The sequence below is a fragment of the Mustelus asterias genome, chromosome 10 (genome assembly GCF_964213995.1).
Source record: "Mustelus asterias chromosome 10, sMusAst1.hap1.1, whole genome shotgun sequence".
Classification (NCBI taxonomy): domain Eukaryota; kingdom Metazoa; phylum Chordata; class Chondrichthyes; order Carcharhiniformes; family Triakidae; genus Mustelus; species Mustelus asterias.
The window spans coordinates 73,073,820-73,093,998 of NC_135810.1; the positions used below are offsets into that span (position 1 = coordinate 73,073,820).

Below are 20,179 nucleotides of genomic sequence, written 5' to 3' on the forward strand. Positions count from 1 at the left end.
AACACGTTAAAGAAGCCATTCCCTACGGACAAGCCCTCCGTATACACAGGATCTGCTCGGATGAGGAGGATCGCAACAGACACCTCCAGACGCTGAAAGATGCCCTCATAAGAACAGGATATGGCGCTAGACTCATTGATCAACAGTTCCAACGCGCCACAGCGAAAAACCGCACCGACCTCCTCAGAAGACAAACACGGGACACAGTGGACAGAGTACCCTTCGTCGTCCAGTACTTCCCCGGAGCGGAGAAGCTACGGCATCTCCTCCGGAGCCTTCAACATGTCATTGATGAAGACGAACATCTCGCCAAGGCCATCCCCACACCCCCACTTCTTGCCTTCAAACAACCGCACAACCTCAAACAGACCATTGTCCGCAGCAAACTACCCAGCCTTCAGGAGAACAGTGACCAAGACACCACACAACCCTGCCACAGCAACCTCTGCAAGACGTGCTGGATCATCGACACAGATGCCATCATCTCACGTGAGAACACCATCCACCAGGTACACGGTACATACTCTTGCAACTCGGCCAACGTTGTCTACCTGATACGCTGCAAGAAAGGATGTCCCGAGGCATGGTACATTGGGGAAACTATGTAGACGCTGCGACAACGGATGAATGAACACCGCTCGACAATCACCAGGCAAGACTGTTCTCTTCCTGTTGGGGAGCACTTCAGCGGTCACGGGCATTCGGCCTCTGATATTCGGGTAAGCGTTCTCCAAGGCGGCCTTCGCGACACACGACAGCGCAGAGTCGCTGAGCAGAAACTGATAGCCAAGTTCCGCACACACAAGGACGGCATCAACCGGGATATTGGGTTCATGTCACAATATTTGTAACTCCCACAGTTGGGTGGACCTGCAGAGTTTCACTGGCTGTCTTGTCTGGAGACAATACACATCTTTTTAGCCTGTCTTGATGCTCTCTCCACTCCCATTGTTTTGTTTCTTAAAGACTGGATTAGTTGTAAGTATTCGCATTCCAACCATTATTCATGTAAATTGAGTCTGTGTCTTTATAAATTCTGTTTGTGAACAGAATTCCCACTCACCTGAAGAAGGGGCTTAGAGCCTCGAAAGCTTGTGTGGCTTTTGCTACCAAATAAACCTGTTGGACTTTAACCTGGTGTTGTTAAACTTCTTACTGTGTTTACCCCAGTCCAACGCCGGCATCTCCACATCAGTCTATTCAATACATGCCTCACATCTAATTCGCTTCCCTAATAAATGCCCACTGTTCTTTTTTCATTCTGCCACTTGTCAAGTTTTACTTTGAATTACAAAAAGTAATGTGAAAGCCTGTTATGATTAATATTGTTGATTGGCTTTCTAGAAGCATGGGTACACCATATTATAATCTTTTTCACAGTTGACTTACAATGTCACTACTTCAGAAAAGTCAAGGGGTTTTATGATGTCGGATCTTTCCCTTCTGGAAGTCTGTTGGCTGCTATTTTCAATTTGGTTGACTACACAAAATCCCCACAGGTTAGAATGAGGAATAGCTGGCCTCTGTTTACCAAGAGAAAGAATGATAAGGACAAATAACAACACCTACTCATTGATGGTCGTATCTTTTTCACTTGGCAGAGAAGAACTATCAGTGGAGGGTAGTACTGCAATGATAGGCTCTTCGTCTAAATGGTTCTTTTTATTTTTGTTGTAAGCATCGTTGTTTTCACACTGCAGAAATATATAATGGTAAACGTTAGTACAGACATTTGTATATATTTAGCAAACATTTTAGAACAACTTCAAAGAAGAACAGTGCAGCACTAATGATTTTATTTCCACCTGGGCCATCTGGTCTAACCAATTGTCTTGCTTGTCCCACACATTTTAATATTCCAGGTCTTTAATAAATTATCAAATGACATGTTAACATAATTTAAATATTTTCACTCAACAAGTAGACAATGTTGTGATGGAAATAAACAACCTTGGTAATGTATGAGGCATGAAGTGATAGTGCTGAAAACGTGAAGAACATGTTTGTTCACATTTTCAGTACTATCACCTCATGCCTTGGCCTGATCAACCAAGGAGGGTGGTGAGAAGTACGTTCAATTGTTAAAGTTAAGCTTTCTCCTCTTACAGTCAATTAATGCTAACTACTGTTAATTGACAGTTTGCTTTTTCATAGAAATCATAGAAACCCTACAGTGCAGGAAGAGACCATTCGGCCCATCGAGTCTGCACCGACCACAATCCCACCCAGGCCCTACCCCCATATATGTTACCGGCCAATCCCTCTAACCTACACATCTCAGGACACTAAGGGGCAATTTTAGCATAGCCAATCAACCTAACCCGCACATCTTTGGACTTTTATCTTTGAGTTTTTTTTACTGTTTAATGAACCTTCTGAATTCACCATTTAAAGTGTTCATTCAAGCCAAATGGTTCAGTTTTGTAGAACCTGGTTTGATTTACAATTGAATAATTATTACAAACATCCTGAACCCCATAAATCTTGTTTCAGCAGGAAACCCTGGAATTTGCTTCACTACTTGGTGCTTCCTCACTGCCCTGACATGAAGGCACCAAAGGTCAGTGCAGATGTCAGCATGACCTGCCTTGTAACCAACTCAAAGGCAATGAGTTGCCTTCAATAGATTTGTTATCAGCAGACAACATTGGCGAAGACTTATGACAGAAAATGTTGACAATCATTCAGTGCTGCAAAACATTTACTACGCTGTAAAAATTATATTAGTAAAAATGAGCATGAAGCTGTCAAATTGTCATTAAAAACCAACTGGTTCACTGATGTCTTTTAATGAAGAAAACTTGCAATCATTACCTGTTCTGCACTCAGTGTGACTCCCAACAAAATCGTACCAAACCACCTTCCAAGGAAAACCAGTTTTGAGGAATAAATGCCAGCCTTGGTGCTGTTATCCAATAATAAATATTTTGAAGGCTATATGTATTATCACTTGTTTCGGAATAGGCATATGGGCTGGAATTTTACTGGCCCGCCTGCCACAGGAATCGGAGTGGGCGAGAGGCGGAGCATGGGAAGGTCCATTGACCTCGGGCGGGATTTTACGGTTTTGGGGTGAGTGAGGCTGTAAAACTGTCTATTGTGCCACTCACTATCCTGTCTAAGTAACTTTAACTTATTTTAATCAGCTGTATCCAATACTCCATCTGAATTAGGCAAATTTAGTTGAAGTCAGAGGGTCATGCTTATAAGTGGAAATAAGGCACAATAAGAAAACAATTGGTTCTTTGTATTAATTAAGAAGCAAACTGAATATATTATGCAGCTAATATTAAAAACATTGTGAGAGTTTGTGGGCTTTCAGGTGCACAAACATCCCAGATTGTGGTCCCATATAAGTGGGGACTCGCTAGGGGAAGTGGTCTTATAGCATAGCCTAGGATCTGCTGGATAGACAGGGCATTGTGCAAAATGAGAACCTGCCCAGTTTAATTCGATCCCACTTAGAGGGGTAAAACTTGGATCTTAGCCTACAACCCTGAAAAAGTGTTGACTGGCTTCCAACCAAATTGGCCCACTTTGAAGGGGCGTTTCTAAGATTTTCCATTTTCACTGTATTGCTTTGGGGTTAATGGACTTCACACCACCTTTTGTCTCCCACTCCTACTGGCAGATCACATGATACACATCATATTTTTCATTTATAAATAATTAGGCATCAACATACCTTACGTTTTCTTATTGATTTTGTTGATGGTTTCTCCTTTGAGGGACTGCAGCCTTTATCAACATTGCTCTTGCAAATCCCCTCATCAACACTTTTCTGGGTTAGAGGCTCTTTGGGTAACTGTCCAGGAATTCTGGATAAAAGTGTCAAGTCTATTTTTACCCAGAGAGACTTGAGTTCCTCATTGTCTTTTAAAGGTGAAAGAAGTTCATTTCGACCATAAGGGACTAAAGCAAACAGCTGTGCTTCTGAGTCATTAGTTGATTCATTAATAGCCCTATTGACAGAGTTGACTGCGCTGCAGCTCCTGACTCTGCTGAGACTGTTGCTACAGTCATTTAATTTGTGGCTGTCTGGTGAAGCAGAAGTTGGTGGAAATTTGGCCAGACAAAATTCTTCATTATCTGAGTCTAGTCTTGGGCCTGTTGAGATTGAAGATGATAAACATTCAGTGCCAAACAAATCACTGGATTTAGGTATATTATTACCAGTTCCCCTGTGTTTTCTTTTTTCGCAAAGAATCTGCAGGTCTCTTTTAGGCGCTATTTTGTTATCATTAGGTTTGGTTTTATGCTGTTCTGATGTACTGGAGTTCTGGCTTCCTCTTCCCTTACAAGTTATGCTTTGATTCTCTGAGTCCAACAAGCTGAGATCCGCTTCAATAGACATTTTTGCTGTTCTCCTGGACTGCTCTTTACCCAGTGTCCTTCCATGGGAGGCAGATTCATCATGAGCAGATAACCTTTGTTTACAACATTTAGTTTTGTGAACAGCTCCGGGCCTTTGTTTTGCTCCACCAGGAGTTTGATTTTCTCGGTCTTTGAAGTCTGTTTGGCTGAGTAGAAGAGCTTTTGCCCTTTCTGGGTTCTCTTTCTGTTGTAGATTATGAAGCTGGTAGTTGCCAAGTCCATAATTACCATTTTTGCTCACAGTGGCAGTGTTATTATTTTGTGAGTTCACTTTGTTTAACCATTTGTCAAGTTGCCACTTGCTAGTTGAGGTCTGCTCTGGCTGGAAGCAAATGAAAATTTAACACAATCTTTCAAAACAATAAGCTATATATAAAAAAATACACTATTAAATCAATTATGAATACAGATCTAAGGTCTAGTTAATCGGTTACATTCAAGAATTTGTTAGGAATACTTGTATTTATGAGTGCTTTTGGTCTTAGCAGGGTTTTAGAATACAGCCCACAAACTAATAATCTGCATAGTTAAATTTCTAGGATGAATGATAAAATCCAAAACTAGCTTGGAAGAGTTGATTGCTGATAATAACTTTTCTTCAACTATAATACCAACAGCATTAATTAAGGGTAATAAAAGAAATTTAATGTGCTTGAGGTATTCAACAAGATTAGATCAACTATCTGATTTTATACACCAATGCTCAATGCAATTTTTGCAGATACATATATTGAAAATTTGACATTCTGGGACATGTTGAGATAAAAAGGGAGGAGGTATTGGAGGTTTTGAAAAACATTAAGGTGGACAAGTCCCCAGGGCCAGATAGGGTCTATCGCAGAATACTGAGAGAGGCGAGGGAAGAAATTGCTTAGGCCTTGGCCAAAATCTTTGTATCCTCTTTAGCCATGGGCGAGGTACCAGAGGATTGGAGAGTAGCTAACATTGTTCTTCTGTTTAAGAAGGGCAGAGGAGACAATCTAGGAAAGTAAAGGTCTATGAGCCTTATATCAGTGGTGGGGAAATTATTGGAGAAGGTTCTTAGGGTCAGGATGTACTCACATTTGGAAGAGAGTAGACTTATTAGCGATAGGCAGAATGGTATTGTGAAGGGGAGGTTGTGTCTCACAAACTTGATTGAGTTCTTTGAGGAGGTGACAAGAAACATTGACCAGGACAGTGGATGCTGTATACATGGACTTTAGTAAAGCCTTTGATAAGGTTCCTCATGGCAGGCTGATACAGAAGATGAAGTCATATGGAATCCGAGGTGAGCTAGTAAGATGGATACAAAACTGGCTTGGGCATAGAAAGCAGAAAGTAGCAATGGAAGGGTACTTTCCTAACTGGAGGTCTGTGACAAACGGTGTTCCACAAGGATCAGTGCTGGGGCCTCTGTTGTTTGTAACATATATAAATGATTTGGAGGAAAATGTAGATGGTCTGATTAGTAAATTTGCAGATGAGACAAAAATTGGGGAGTAGCGGATAGTGAGGAGGATTGTCAGAGACTACAGCAGGATATAAATCGGTTGGAGATCTGGGCCGAAAGATAGCGGATGGAATTTAACCTGGACAAATGTGGGGTGATGCGATTTGGAAGGTCTACGACAGAAGGAAAGTATACAGTAAATGGTAGAGCCCTTAGCATACTGAGGGATCTAGGCGTGCAGATCTACAGGTCCCTGAAGGTAGCAACTCAGGTGGACGAGGTGGTCTAGAAGGTGTATGGCATGCTGGCCTTCATCGGTCAGGGTGTTGAGTATAGGAATTGGAAAATCATGTTGCAGTTGTATAAGACTTTGGTTTGGCTGCATTTGGAGTATTGTGTATGATTCTGGCCGCCACACTACTGGAAGGATGTTGATACATTGGAAAGGGTGCAGAAGAAACCTACCAGGATACTGCCTAATTTGGAGGATATGGACTGTGAAGAAAGGTTGAACAACCTTGTATTGCTTTCATTGGAGCAATGGAGGATGAGGGGGGACCTGATAGAGGTTTACAAGATTATGACAGGCTTGGATAGAGTGGATAGTCAGAGTCTTTTTCCCAGGGTCAAAGGGTCAATTTCTCAGGGGCATAGGTTGAAAGTGAGAGGGGAAAGTTTAAAAGAGATGTGAGGGGCAAGTTTTTCACCCGGGGGTGGTGAATGCCTGGAACGTGCTGCCAGAGGAGGTGGTGGAAGCAGATTTGATAACAAGTGTCATCTGGATTGATACATGAATAGGCAGGGAATAGAGGGATATGGACCATGTAGAGACAAGAAAATATTGGATTAGAGAGGCATCTGTGTCGGCACAGACTTGGTGGGCCGAAGGGCCTGTTCCTGTGCTGTACTGTTCTTTGTTCTAAACATATTGTAAAAGTTAAGTGAGTTAAAAAAATATTATTGCACTGACAATAAATATCTTTGCTTTAATGAAACCAAAGCTATAGTGTGTAATAATGTGCCCCATTGAACTCATCACCCCTTGATCTGATGGTATTATTATGCTTTTGCTTATCTTTAATACCAATTGTTATTTAGGAATGTGCTCCTACCTCAGGAGTAGGGATGTGTGAAGGTTTACTGCTATTGGCGTCACTTGAGCAAATTTCAACCTCAGAATCAGACTCTGAACTGCTTTCTGATTCACTGGAACTGCTTGGCTCATCACTGTAGTGAACTGAAGTTGTGCCTTGAGTCTGTTGCATTGGACTACTGTACGAAGATATAATAACGGTTACAAATTACACAGGTATCTGTTTCCAACCTTGGCAATAATATCCACCTTGGGTGTTCATAACTTCTGCACTGCTGAGAAGTGGTTTCTGTAGTAACCAGGTCAAAGTCCTGATTCTAGATCTTCTGGAGGAAACCATTTATTTTAATTTGACACTTAATCCAAGGCTACTATAAAATATGCTTAGAAGGTCATTGGATTGGGAACAGAGGTTAATTGGATGCTTGAGAGCAAGAGCTCTCTCATCAAAATGTTACAGGCTAGGAACAGAGTTCTACTCATAGGTTTAAAGACACGTGTGCACAGCTGTTGGCTAAACCTCAGGATCAACTTCACAGCTAGACACTATAAATGAATGCTGCAGTCTGTGAGTTGATATTTTAGCTGAGATTAGTAACTGTCACTGCAACCTCAGTTAACATTCATATCTTTTACTTTAATATTTTAAGTAATCAAAATGTTTGTGAATTAGCCATCCATTTCACACTTTGCTTTATTTTCCTTTCCTTAGATGGGTCATATTATAACCAGCGGTCAATTTGCTGCACCTATTTATGCCTTCAACTTCAAAGCCTGTCCATCTGCCTGTTTCTATTTTGCTGAATTATAATTTCATTTGTGAAGTTGTCCACAGAGCACTGTGATCTATGAACAAAAAGCATTTTTGTTACTCTTCCATCTACGACTTCTACTGAATCAATGTCTCTTTGAAACTATTATGATCAAAACTTTTTAAAATAAAATTATATGGCCAATGTGAATGCCCTATTCCCTATGGTCAATGATAATGGGTTGTTAAAATAGAACCAACATCATGTCCTCAGACTTAGTGCTACACTCACATTAGTCTCTAAGTTAACTCCTGGATTTTGGAAGATATTTGAGGCCATCACTGGGAACAGTCTGCGTCAAGGAGCATCAGGCTCAGAAGAGAGCCGAGGAGGTATGTGAATTCAATCTTGTAAAGGTTTTCTTGTGTGTTTTGCATTCTGCTAACCTTACTCTTCCCCGCCCCCCCGTCCCCCCACCTCCCCACCCTCACATCCAGCAAGGTAAATTTATTCAGTTGAACCTGTAGTCAGTTTAAATTTTCAACTAGAAGAGATTTGAAATCATCATAAGAGCTTAAGTTAGCTATGCTAACTATTGGTCTTAAGATGACATATCCGCTCTCTTAGGAGTATTTAGAAAAAAACAGAAATATCGTAGAATAAAATATAGTGAGTGAGAATAAAATATGAGTGAGACTATAACTTCTAACAATAATTACTTTTTAATACTTTATTATAAGCTTAAATCTTGGATTACATTATAGTAATGTTTTGAATATTACATACTGTAAATGCAATATAAACTCATCCATCTAAATATAAATACGAATTACTTTGTCCAGAAGGAAGTGCATACTTCAAATCCACTCAGAAAATGAAAGTAGGATGGATATTCAAGCAAATAGCGATCTAATTTATACTTACAATCAAAAATATAAAGCATAGTTTCTGCCTTGTCTTAGTTATGAGGAAACCTATCAAAGGTCTCCACTCATTGATGGTCATGCAAAACTGACTGATTTGTTTACAGAAGTCTCAAATTTAAAAAAAATGTTATCTTTAGAATAACCTTATCATTGTCTGTCTTACTGTTAGAATCACTTGATTGAGTGTTTCTTTAGGGTCAAAACAAGTTTTTTTTCCTGAAACATAGCTGCATCATTATTGCCTGTTTCTCTGCCTGGAAAGGCAGGTAAATGTGTGGGGTTAGAGGGATAGAGTGGGAAAGTTAGAGGGAAAGATGCTTAAGTATTGATGCAGACTCAATGGGCTGAATGGATTGTTTCTGCACTGTAGGCATTCTATGAGCATTCTACCAGCATTTTCTGTTTTTATTTAGTAACCTAATTTCCCAGTTCACTTGAGCTAGCTCTACCTTCATACCATTGTAATTGTGTTTATTTAAGTTGATTTGTTTCTGAACTGACAATTTATCTAATTTGTTATAAATGCTTGGCCTTTAATTCTCTTTTTACTATCATGGCTTAATTAATATATCTGGGGAAAGGAACAGGTGCAGGGAGCTCATTCAAGTGTCGTTTTGCCAAATACTGGACAAAAGCTCAGCTGTGATGCACAGAGTCTAAAACTACCATGCTGGATAGGCAACATGGTATATATTTCTTGGTGACTCTTTGGTTGTGGCGTTAATCTGATTCATTTTGCTGCATATTTTGATTACCTCAGGAGATCTGTAGATTTTCTTGCTGGATAGTCCATACTTCTTTTGTAGTTGCAAAATACATAAGGGAGCTTCCTTCCAGACTCCATGAATTTAATCGTTTTAAGGTGTATCCTATCTCATTCAAGTAAAATTTAGATTTTGAATATTTTCTAGGATGTAGTCTTTAATATCTGTTGTAGCATCTATCGGCGAACCTAAGAAATAGGAGCAGGAGTAGGCTATTTGGTTTTTGAGCTGCTCTGCCATTCAACATGACCATGGCTTATCTGATTGTGACCTTAACCCTCTTGCCTGACCCCATAACCTCTGACTACCTTGTAGATCAAAAATCTGTCCAAGACGCCCTCGAATAGATATCAACGACAAAGTCTCCACTGTTCTGTGGATGGAAATTCCAAAGATTATCGATTAACAACACAATGCCATAAATTCATTCCTTACCCTTTAAAACCATCATCTTGCATGTCTGACCTTTCGTAGATCAACAACTGCCACCTTTCGAGAATGAGCACAATATCTACAGGCCGCCAATGTAATTACTGAGACATTAATATCTTGGTAAATCAAACATTTTCTGTTCATTTCTCTTAACTCTGTACCTAAGTCATTTAAAACATTTATTTAAAAAACTGAGCCAGATGAGAGTTTGTTTCCCTCTGATGCCAAATGTTTGCTTTTCTAGCGGGTTAAAGAAGGCATCAACAATGTCTGACTTCAGCTTCATGTGAATTAACAAAACCAAGGAAAACTCATAAGTTACTTTACTATGGCTTTAGAATACACCAGGTTTATTTAACTAAATTAAGATTAAAAGACAAAAATTGGATGAGACTGGTAATTGGCAATGGGGATCATGATATAAGATTAACCTTTGTTGATTTGTAGTGATGCAGGCAGCATGCAAATTTTATGTTGCCTGCTAGTTTAAATGATACTGATGTATTATATTTCCTCCCGTTGCTCTGATTTCCTCCCACAGTCCAAGGGTAGGTGAATTGGCCATAGTAAATTGCCCCTTAGTGTCCAAAAGACGTGTAGGTTAGGGGAATTAGCAGGGTAAATGCGTGGGATATGGGGACAGGGCTTGGATAAGATGCTCTGTCGGAGAGTTGGTGCAGACTCGATGGGCCAAGTGGCCTCCTTCGGCACTGTAGGGACTCTATGATTAACCATAGGGCTGAGTGGCTACATGCTTCAGCACATGCAAGACTAGCACAACTTACAACTTAACAACATACAGACAGGCATGGCGAGCAGCTAAGGAGGCAGAAGAGGAGGAACAGGTGGAAGGGAGAAGGTAACTGGTACATCCTCCAGGCTGTCCATTACTGTGTTCAACTACATTTCCACTGAACCCAAGTACAAACATACTATACCACACCTTATCATCCCTCTCTTTTGGACTATCACAGTTTCCTTTTGGCCACAATGCTGAAATAAAACTACTGTACAACAACAATTCCAAATAACTTTATTCAACAAACCGTCCAATATTCCAGACAAATATGGAATAATCACCCTTGTACATTTCTTTCTGGCAGGTCTGTCAATGCAACAAGCAATTGCGTGTGCATAATCATTGGCCTCTCTCTGTATGCTGCTCCATCAGAGTCCCCAACTAAGATCTCTGCAGCAGAACTAAATTATTTTCCTACTTGTCATCCTCCTGGTCCTGAACTGCTCACTGAATACCTGGTGGCAAGGGCTGTGCCCTCGTCATGGCCAGGTTGTGTTTGATACAATAGATCAGAAACTCTGGTAATCTCATAACTTTAACCAATTCTGCAAAGCACCAAACAATTCTACAAGCTCACACAGAGCCAGTAGGAATTAATGATTAACCTGCAAGCTGTTGATGATCTCTTTACGTGGCACATGTGAGGAGTTCTTTGTGCTGTGGATGCATGCTCAGCTGAGTGAATTTCAGAGAAGATGTTGACGAGTGTATCAATGTCAAAAATGGTAGTGCTGGTGTCAAAACAGCTGAGCTCTGATTGGTGCCGGATCTGTCCATGTATTTTAGGCGCACATTCTTAACACACAAGCTAATGCCCTCACCAAGATGGTGCTTGGCGAGGGTTGCATCAAATGAGTGTTCTTGCCGCGTAGATGCCATGTTGCTACAGCAAAAAGCAGCATCTGTAGCAGTGAAACCACAGACAATTCAGAGTGCAATCTTGTGGCATTAACATTTTGGCCTAGAGAGGCCACACCCCCATGAATAACTTCTGAAGATGCACACTGCATTCATGAATGTGGTGTAATATTAGACCTAAATTATATATAGAATAATCAAGATACTACAGAGGTAGATGGCAGTTATTGTACTTCACCGCAAGTTGATGAAAGAACTTTCAGATCATTTAAAAAATTCTCACAAATAGATTTAGGTAAGGTATCCACTCTACCTGCTCAATATAGTTGGCAGGAGGTTCAATCAATTTTTTGAGGTCAGTCTTCATTTGCATGCTAGAGGTCAGCTACTGGTTCTCACCATGCTGCCTATTGTACATAAGAACTGGAAATCTGGGAGGACTTCCCAGATCACCATGGGCCTGCAGCAGCTCCTTAAAGAGGAGGGCTGGAAACATCAGGAGTGGAATAGAGTAGCAGTTAGGAGCCGGAATGTTTCTGTGGTAGTCACAACAGCAAGGAGAGAAAATAATGGAAGCCTTTAATGCTTTAGTTTTAGTGATGCATGACAGGCTGCCAAATCCTCACCCCTCACCCTTCTCAATCTTTCCCAGCCACAGCTCATGCCCTTATGCCCCCTCCTTGCCCCCTCATAAATCCCATGTATTCCCCCATAGCAACTCACCCAGTATCCATCATGGGTAGACTTCAGGGACTATGATTTTGAAATGGCATTTAAAAACCCCTAACGATCATTTGAACACACTTCACACTGAAATGTTTCTCATTCATAGGTTCGAAACCTATTAAAATATTAAATCCCCTCAGGTGGTCAATCATAAGCCATATAAAAGACAGGTAATCCTTTTGATGAACTCTATAAATTATTAAACTACTTACATAGCCCCATATTGAGATAAATGGTTCTATAGCTTTAGAAACTCAGTCAAGCATTCATAATGGGCTCAGCTGTCATAATAAACTATTATAGCTCACAAACAATGAAGTCTATTAAAATTGCAAAAACAGAAGGCTATGCTTTTTTTCCACTCTATGTCAGATAAGCTGTCAATCCAGGTATGCCAGACGTAGGTGTCTATTTGATTCTTGTAAAGGAAAATAGTTGCTTTTCAATTTTCATGACACTTAAAGTTCCTAAGCACTATTTTCTTCAGTTATGAATGCATAATTGCTCTTTTCATCTCAACACTTATAGAATGCTGATAAATCTAGCTTTGCAGAGAAAACCCTTGCAATCAGTCAGTGCAGTAAAAACACATTTAACTTAAATACAATATCCAACTATTGAAACTGAAAGAACAGGTTTTCTTTGTATTTCAAAGCCTGTATTTCAAAGCTTGTTCTTGAAAGAATTCCAGGGGTAGGATTTCTGCTTATTTTTGATTCTTCTTTTGGGACTGGAGTTCTCCTATAGTTCATGACTCCCTGAGGTGCTGAGAACCAAACATTCTTAGAGCAGAGGCAGGAGTGCAGCCTGCCCACTCCCTTATCCTGTGCAAGCAAAAATAGTTGAAAATGGGAATGGAGGATGGGTACCCCAGAATTAGGCCCGCCTGCCATTTTTAAGGGGCTTCCAAGTTGGCCTAACAACATCAAATTTCAGGCCATGGTCAATTTTGTCAGAGCTGTATTATGGAAGTTATTTCAATTATTGTGTGATTTTGATTTTTACATGCATTTCAAGTGGTGCCCGTCAAGCATGGTACTAAGCATTGTCTCTTTACAAGCACTGTTTCATGGTGTCAAAGGTAAAGGAAGTGCTCCAATTCCCTGTCTGAGGTCCCAGTTTTTCCTTTGCACATATTTTATATCCAATTTAACAAAGGTATTCCACAAGTAAACCTTTGTTAAATTGGGGCTACACTTTAGCTGCAAGCAACTATTATTATGGACAATGGCAGATTCAGGACAAGCTACAGAACCTGCCACAATTTTTTTGAAAATGTGACAAGATTTCTTGGGTAAGGTCAGCAAGAAAGAAGGATATCTTCTACCCACCAAGTGGCAGGTAAATGTAAGTTGCCAGGCACAAATGGTTAGTGTTGGCAGAATGGATCAGTGCCTGAGCATTGACCCAAGAACATAGCTGCAATGCAAGAATACATTTAATGACCTAACAAGGATAGCTGAGTTAAGTTTCCTAAATCTGCTCTGATTTATCTGCCTAGTCTTGCATAACCTGTTGCCCCAACACTTACTACCCTACTCTCCTGGATTACAAGCACTTTCTACTGTAACTGCACCGTATTTCACTCCAACATCTTCCACTCTTAATGAAGCACTCCACACTCATGAGTCTTCTCATTATTACTTCACTCACCTCTGCCATATTACATACTCTGGAAAGCCAATTTTACCTTGACATGCACATCCACAATTCTTCTTAGTACTCCAATACTGACAATTCCTTCTTTCTTTCAATAACAGGAACGTAAATTCATCTATGTGCTTTCCCTGCTGGAAGAGCAATTATTTGGACAATGTGCGGAGAGGGTGTGTCTGGAGCATGGAGTCTGACTGTAGGATTTTCCCCTGTTTTCTTCTTGCTCACCTCTCCACATTTACATGACAAATAGCTATTGATTTCAGAAACAACTCATCTGTCCCAGTGTAACAGTCAGCCCACCTGGTATCACCCGTTTTACACCATCATGAAAAGTTCAAATTACCCCCAATAAGTTTGGAATCCTGTTTGTTCCCTTCAATTAAAAAAGTAACTCCTGTTACAATGATGCCTTGGCAATTTCCTTAATGTGTGCCATCTTCTTCTAAGAGCTATTCCCACGTCTTGAGGGATGATTTTAGCTGATATCTTTCCCCAGGCATTCAGCTCTACTGTCCTCTCAGGAGGACATCCTGGAATGTGAAACATGGTGACACTCGGACTCATTTCATGCTGTGGCGCCATCATTTTGTCAACAATTAAAAACAGGATTTAAATCTGCATCACTCCATCATGAGACCACAGACTCAGTTCCTGCCTCTATTGTCACTATGCTGATACTATGATTTGCAGCCTTCTATAAAAGCTGAAATAAACACTGAGTGCAGTTTTTAAAAGACTATCAAAATTATTCTCTTCAGATGCAGCTACTTAATTCACTTTAAGTGAGTACACCCTTTTAAATCTCCTTATGTTGCCTTAATGTCACTGATTTTACTGCTTGTCTCTGGTGAATTTTCAGCACTGGGATCAAAAAGCTTTGGGAGCTTATTGGGGTTATTTAAATGTATTCAGTGTGACAACCACAGGAATTCTATTGTACTTGGCATTCAGGCAAAGCACTGGAAGAAGAATATCTTTGCCAAGGTTTCTCGTACTGAATAAGAAATATCACTGCACAGTCACATAATGTAACTTATAACATACAACAGAGAAACATTATATGCATGAATAAAAAGCATAGTGCATATTTTTGCAGAACATAAAATTTTCTGATTTGTAAAATAATTTTCATTTCAGGCAGTAACACAACAGGTATGGTCACAATGGCCAAAATTTTCTGGCTAGGTAGTGGGATCTTCTAGTCCTGTTGATGGCAACCCCCCCACCACGGGTTCCTCGGCAACAAAGGGTGTGAATTACAGGAAAATCCATTGACAGCAGTGGGACTGGAAGATCCTACTGCTGGCCAATGGCGGGCTGCCTCTGCCGCCACAAAGCACACTGTGGGGATGGGGGGGAGGGGGCGGGGCGGGGGGGGGGGGGTGGGGGGAGGTGGGCGGTGTGTGGAAAATCCTGCCCAATATTTTAATCTGAAAACACCTTTCCTATCATTAAGTATGACTATGATCCAAATAAAATGAAGGATCTATATGATATAATTCTTACTATTGAAGATGTGGTAGTATTGTGGTCATGTTAAGTGAGTAGTAATCCAAAGGCCTAGACTAATATTCAGGAGGTGAGTTCAAATCCTATCACGGTAACTGGGAAATTTAAATTCAGTTAATTAAATAAATCTGGAATAAAAAGCTAGCATTAATAAAGATGACTATGAAACTACCAGATTATCATAAAATCCCATCTGGTTCACTATTGTCCTTTAGACAACCAAATGTGCTATCCTTACCTCATCTGACCTATATGTGACTCCAAACCAGCAGAAATTTGTTCACTCTCAAATGTACCTGCCTAGCCAACCACTTAGTTGTGGCAAAATACTACGAGTGGGATTCTCCCCCAAAAAATCTAAGTGCCGAATTCGCATAAAAACTGGAGTAAATCCCGCTGGATTTTTCAGCGGGATTTTCAAAATAAATCTCCCAATCTCTATGCACTGCAGAGTGCACTAGCGTGAATCTCATTAGAAAGCTCTGGATGGAGCCTATTCCCACTGGAGAGGCCGGCAGCATTGCGTAGAGTGGTCCACTGCGCATAGGCCAATCTGTCAGAGCGGAGATTGGCACAGACACAGTAGCCTGCACGGCCAGCCTCCGGATCACTGGCCAGCACAGCAACCCCCCCATCTCCCGACTTGCCCACCTCCACAGATCAGCCCGAGAGGCCTCGCCCCATTAGGCCCTGCCCCCTCTGGCCCTGTCCCCTTGGCACTGCCCGATGTCGGGGCCTAGACTAATGTTCAGGAGGTGAGTTCAACTGGGAAATTTAAATCCTGGGCATTGCACTTTGCCCCTTGGACAGTGCCAGCAGGCAAGCTGGCAATGCCCAGGGGCACCCCCCTTACCCCTGCTGACCTCCTGGGGGGCCTTTAAGGTCCCCCTTCACTCCAGCGGGGTCAGGCCACCAGCTCACTGCTAGTGGGGAGCTGTTGCAAACCCCGTTGGAGTGAAATACTCCTGGCGGGGGAGGGGGGGGGGGGGGGGGGCTGACAGGCTTAGAGACTTCAGTCCCGGGCCCACTAATGATATGTTAATCCTCAATGGAATAATTTGTTCATCCCCGCGCTGATTTCTGGCACGGAGTCGATGACGCCAGAAATCAGGCGGCTGGAGATGCACGGAGGAGCAGCACACCTGTGACAGAGACAGTAAGTTGCACATTGGACTCCTCAGTTACCTGAGAACTAATTTTTAGTGTGGAAGCAAGTCATCCTCGACTCTGAGGGACTGCCTAAGAATAAGGACAAAAGGCAAGGCTGAAGTGTTGGTGACATCTGAATCGCTCACTGGATAATTCATCTCCTCCAGAAGTCCACACTATCAGAGAAGCCAGCATTCAATCACTTCAATTCACCCCACATGATATCAAAAAAAGAGCTGAAAACACTGGAAGGCTACAGGTTCAGAGATAGCTGCAGTTCTTGCATTATAGAACTACCTGCACCTCTGACCAAGCTGTTCCAGTACAACTACAACACTGGCATCTATCTGACAAAGTGGAAAATTGCCCAGTTATGTCCTGCCCACAAAAACCAGGACAAATCCAATCTGACCAGTTGCCACCCTGACAGTCTACTGTGATGGAAGGTGTGGTCGACAATAATATCAAGTGGGCTTGCTCACTAATTCACAGTTTGTGTTCTGCCAGGGCCCCTCTGCTCCAAACCCCAATACAGCCTCAGTCCAAACATAGCCAAAGCAGAGAAAGACTGCCTTTGGCATTAAGGCAGCATTTGACTGAGTGTTGTATTAATAAGTCCTGGTAAAATTGAAATTAATGGGAATCAAGAGTGAGGTTAAAATTCTCCACTGGTAGGAATCATATCTAGTTCAAAGGAATGTTGTTATTGGAGGCCGATCATCTCAGTCCCAGGACATAGCTGCAAGGGTTCCACTCTGCAGTATCCTAGGCACAACCATCTTCAGCTGTTCCCCAGTGATCTTCCCTTCATCATAAAATCTGAACTGGGAATGATTGCTGAAGATTGCACAATGTTCAGTTCCATTCATGACTTCTTGGATAGAAAAGTAGTCCATTCCAATGTGCAACACGATCTGGACAGTATTCAGGCTTTGCTGATAATTGCAAACAAACTCATGCCATCCAAATGCCCAGCAATGAACATATTTAAGAGAGAATCTAACTATCTGCCCTTGACATTCAATGGCAATACCATCATCGAATCCTCAACCATCAAAATCCTGGAGATAAAAGCAAATTACGCGGCACGGTAGCACAGTGGTTAGCACTGCTTCGATTCCCGGCTTGGGTCACTGTCTGTGTGGAGTTTGCACATTCTCCTCGTGTCTGCGTGGGTTTCCTCCGGGTGCTCCAGTTTCCTCCCACAGTCCAAAGATGTGCGAGTTAGGTTGATTGGCCATGCTAAAAAAATTGCCCTTAGTGTCCTGAGATGCGTAGGGTGGAGGGATTAGTGGGTAAAATCTGGAGGGATATGGTGGTAGGGCCTGGGTGGGATTGTGGTCGGTACAGACTCGATGGGCCGAATGGCCTCTTTCTGTACTGTAGGGTTTCTATGATTTCTACTGCGGATGCTGGAATCTGAAACCAAAAGGGAAAATGCTGAAAAATCTCAGCAGGTCTGGAAGCATCTGTAAGGAGAGAAAAGAGCTGACGTTTCGAGTTCAGATAACCCTTTGTCAAAGCAAAGCACCGAATAAATAAACTTTAAAAAAAAGTCAGTGGTGTGATGAAACACTTCGGATGAGTGCCATTCCAGCGGTACTGAGGATTTAGGACAAGGCAATTGCTTGATTGCAACTCTATTCATTGGGCCTGATTTTACCAAAGCTTTGCGCCCGTCACGGTAAAGTTGGGCGTCGGGTCTATACCGCAATCTGCACCCGATTCCGAGCAGATCGCGGCTTTACCGACACCCGATTCGGGCGCAGGTCCGGCTCACGCCCGAGTCGGGTGGCCCGACGCCTTAAATGCATTTGCATGCATTTAAATCAACTTAATGAACCGGGTGCCCAACTCTACTGCCAAATCCCACTTTACCGTCTTCTGGCCCGATCCGCGTCCGCTCTGTGACCGACCTGCAAAACCATTACTGGTACACTACCAGCCACAGATTACTCTTCCCAGCAGGTGTGAGAGAGCGGGAGAGATGGCTGTGGCTTGTAGTGTACCAGTGATGGTGCCAGGAGGGATCGGCCGCAGACAGGCAGCAGAACCCGACCAGAGGATAAGACGTCACACGTCCTCTCCTCCCCCCCTCTACCCCAGGGGATGATCGGTCACACCCCCTCTCCACCCCCCCCGCCCCCTCTCCACCGCCCCCCCCCCCCCCCCCCCCCCCCACCCAGGGGATGATCGGTCACACCCCCTCTTCACCCACCCCCCAGGGGATGAGACGTCACACCCCCCCCCCCCCCCCCCAGGGGATGATCGGTCACACCCCCTCCCGCCCACCCCCCCCCCCCCAGGGGATGATACGTCACACCCCCTCTCCACCCCCCCCCCCCCCACCCCGCCCTCAGGGATGATTGGTCACACTCCCTCCCCTCCCACCACCCCCCCCCACTGCCCCCGACCAGAGGATGACCGTCAGAGAGCCGCTCTCTCCGCTTTCTGCTTTTTTTTTCGCACCCGGGCGCGCTGTCAGATTTTTTTCGCACTGCGCATGCACAGTTCAGAGCTCCGATCGGTCCGGCAGCGCTAAGTCCCGCACACAGTGCGGATCGGGCCAGAGCCGGCAAAACGCGTATGGGCGTGCTGGAAAGAGAATTCCAGGCGCGGAGCTATTTGACGCCCAGATCCGGCACTTAGACTCAAAATGGTAAAATTCCCCCCATTATCTTCAACCTTTACTCCCTCCACTTGGCATATCATGGCTGCAATCTGTATAATCTACCAGATGCTTTGCACAGGCTTCTTTGACAGCAACTTCAACATTCATGACGTATACCACCTAGAAGTAGAAGTACAGTGGGTGCATGGAAGCACTTCCACCTCCAAGTTACACAGCATCCTGGCTTTTAACTATGCCTTCATTCCTCTATCTTTGCTCTGCAGAAAATCCTGGAACTTTCATATTAACAGCACTATGGGCGTATTTACACCACATGGACTGCAAAGGTTTAAGAAGGCAGCTCACCACCACTTCTCAAGCACACTTAGGGACAGACACTAAATGCTGACTTTGCCAATGATGCCCATAATGAAAAAAAGATCATTCACTAAACACTGGTCAACATCAATAGAGACTTTTGGTTTAGCTGTTGAAAGGTAAGGTATCAGCAGTATCCAAACATGATTAGCATTTTTTCTGTGAGACTCTAACTGTGAAAATGGGCACCCCACAGCTGCTCGCTGCTCAAGTGAGGATGAGAACTGGCTGGCTATTATTGATAGCAGACTGCTAACCAAGATCTTTTGGGAGTGGTGGGGAACAGGATTCCAAGGTGGGAATCATAAAATTCATACAGTACAGAAAGAGGCCATTTGGCCCATCGAGCCTGCACCGACAACAATCCCACCCAGGTCCTATCCCCGTAACCATATGTATTTGCCCTGTTAATCCCCCTGACACTAAGGGGCAATTTAGCATGGCCAACCTACCTAACCCGCACATCTTTGGACTGTGGGAAGAAACCGGAGCACCCGGAGGAAACCCACGCAGACACAGTAAGAATGTGCAAACTCCACACAGACAGTTACCTGAGGCTGGAATTGAACTTGGGTCCCTGATGCTATGGGGCAGCAGTGCTAACCACTATGCCATCGTGCCGCCCATGGGGAAAAGCAAATATTGGGTGCATGGAATCCCTCCAAATTTTCAACTGTTGATGCTCATTGTTCAGGAGAGAAATGGCATGCAGCTAAT

General features: G+C 42.8%; 1 protein-coding gene across 1 annotated transcript in view; it reads right to left on the bottom strand.

The window, feature by feature from the left end:
• Positions 1-20,179, bottom strand: part of aff3 (AF4/FMR2 family, member 3) — a 147,150-nt gene that overhangs the window by 66,651 nt on the left and 60,320 nt on the right. The window contains exons 4-6 of the mRNA XM_078221940.1: positions 6,913-7,078; positions 3,686-4,690; positions 1,570-1,694 (exon numbers count right to left, since the gene is read on the bottom strand). Of these exons, the coding sequence (XP_078078066.1) occupies positions 1,570-1,694; positions 3,686-4,690; positions 6,913-7,078 (1,296 nt within the window). The remainder of the gene's footprint in view (positions 1-1,569; positions 1,695-3,685; positions 4,691-6,912; positions 7,079-20,179) is intronic.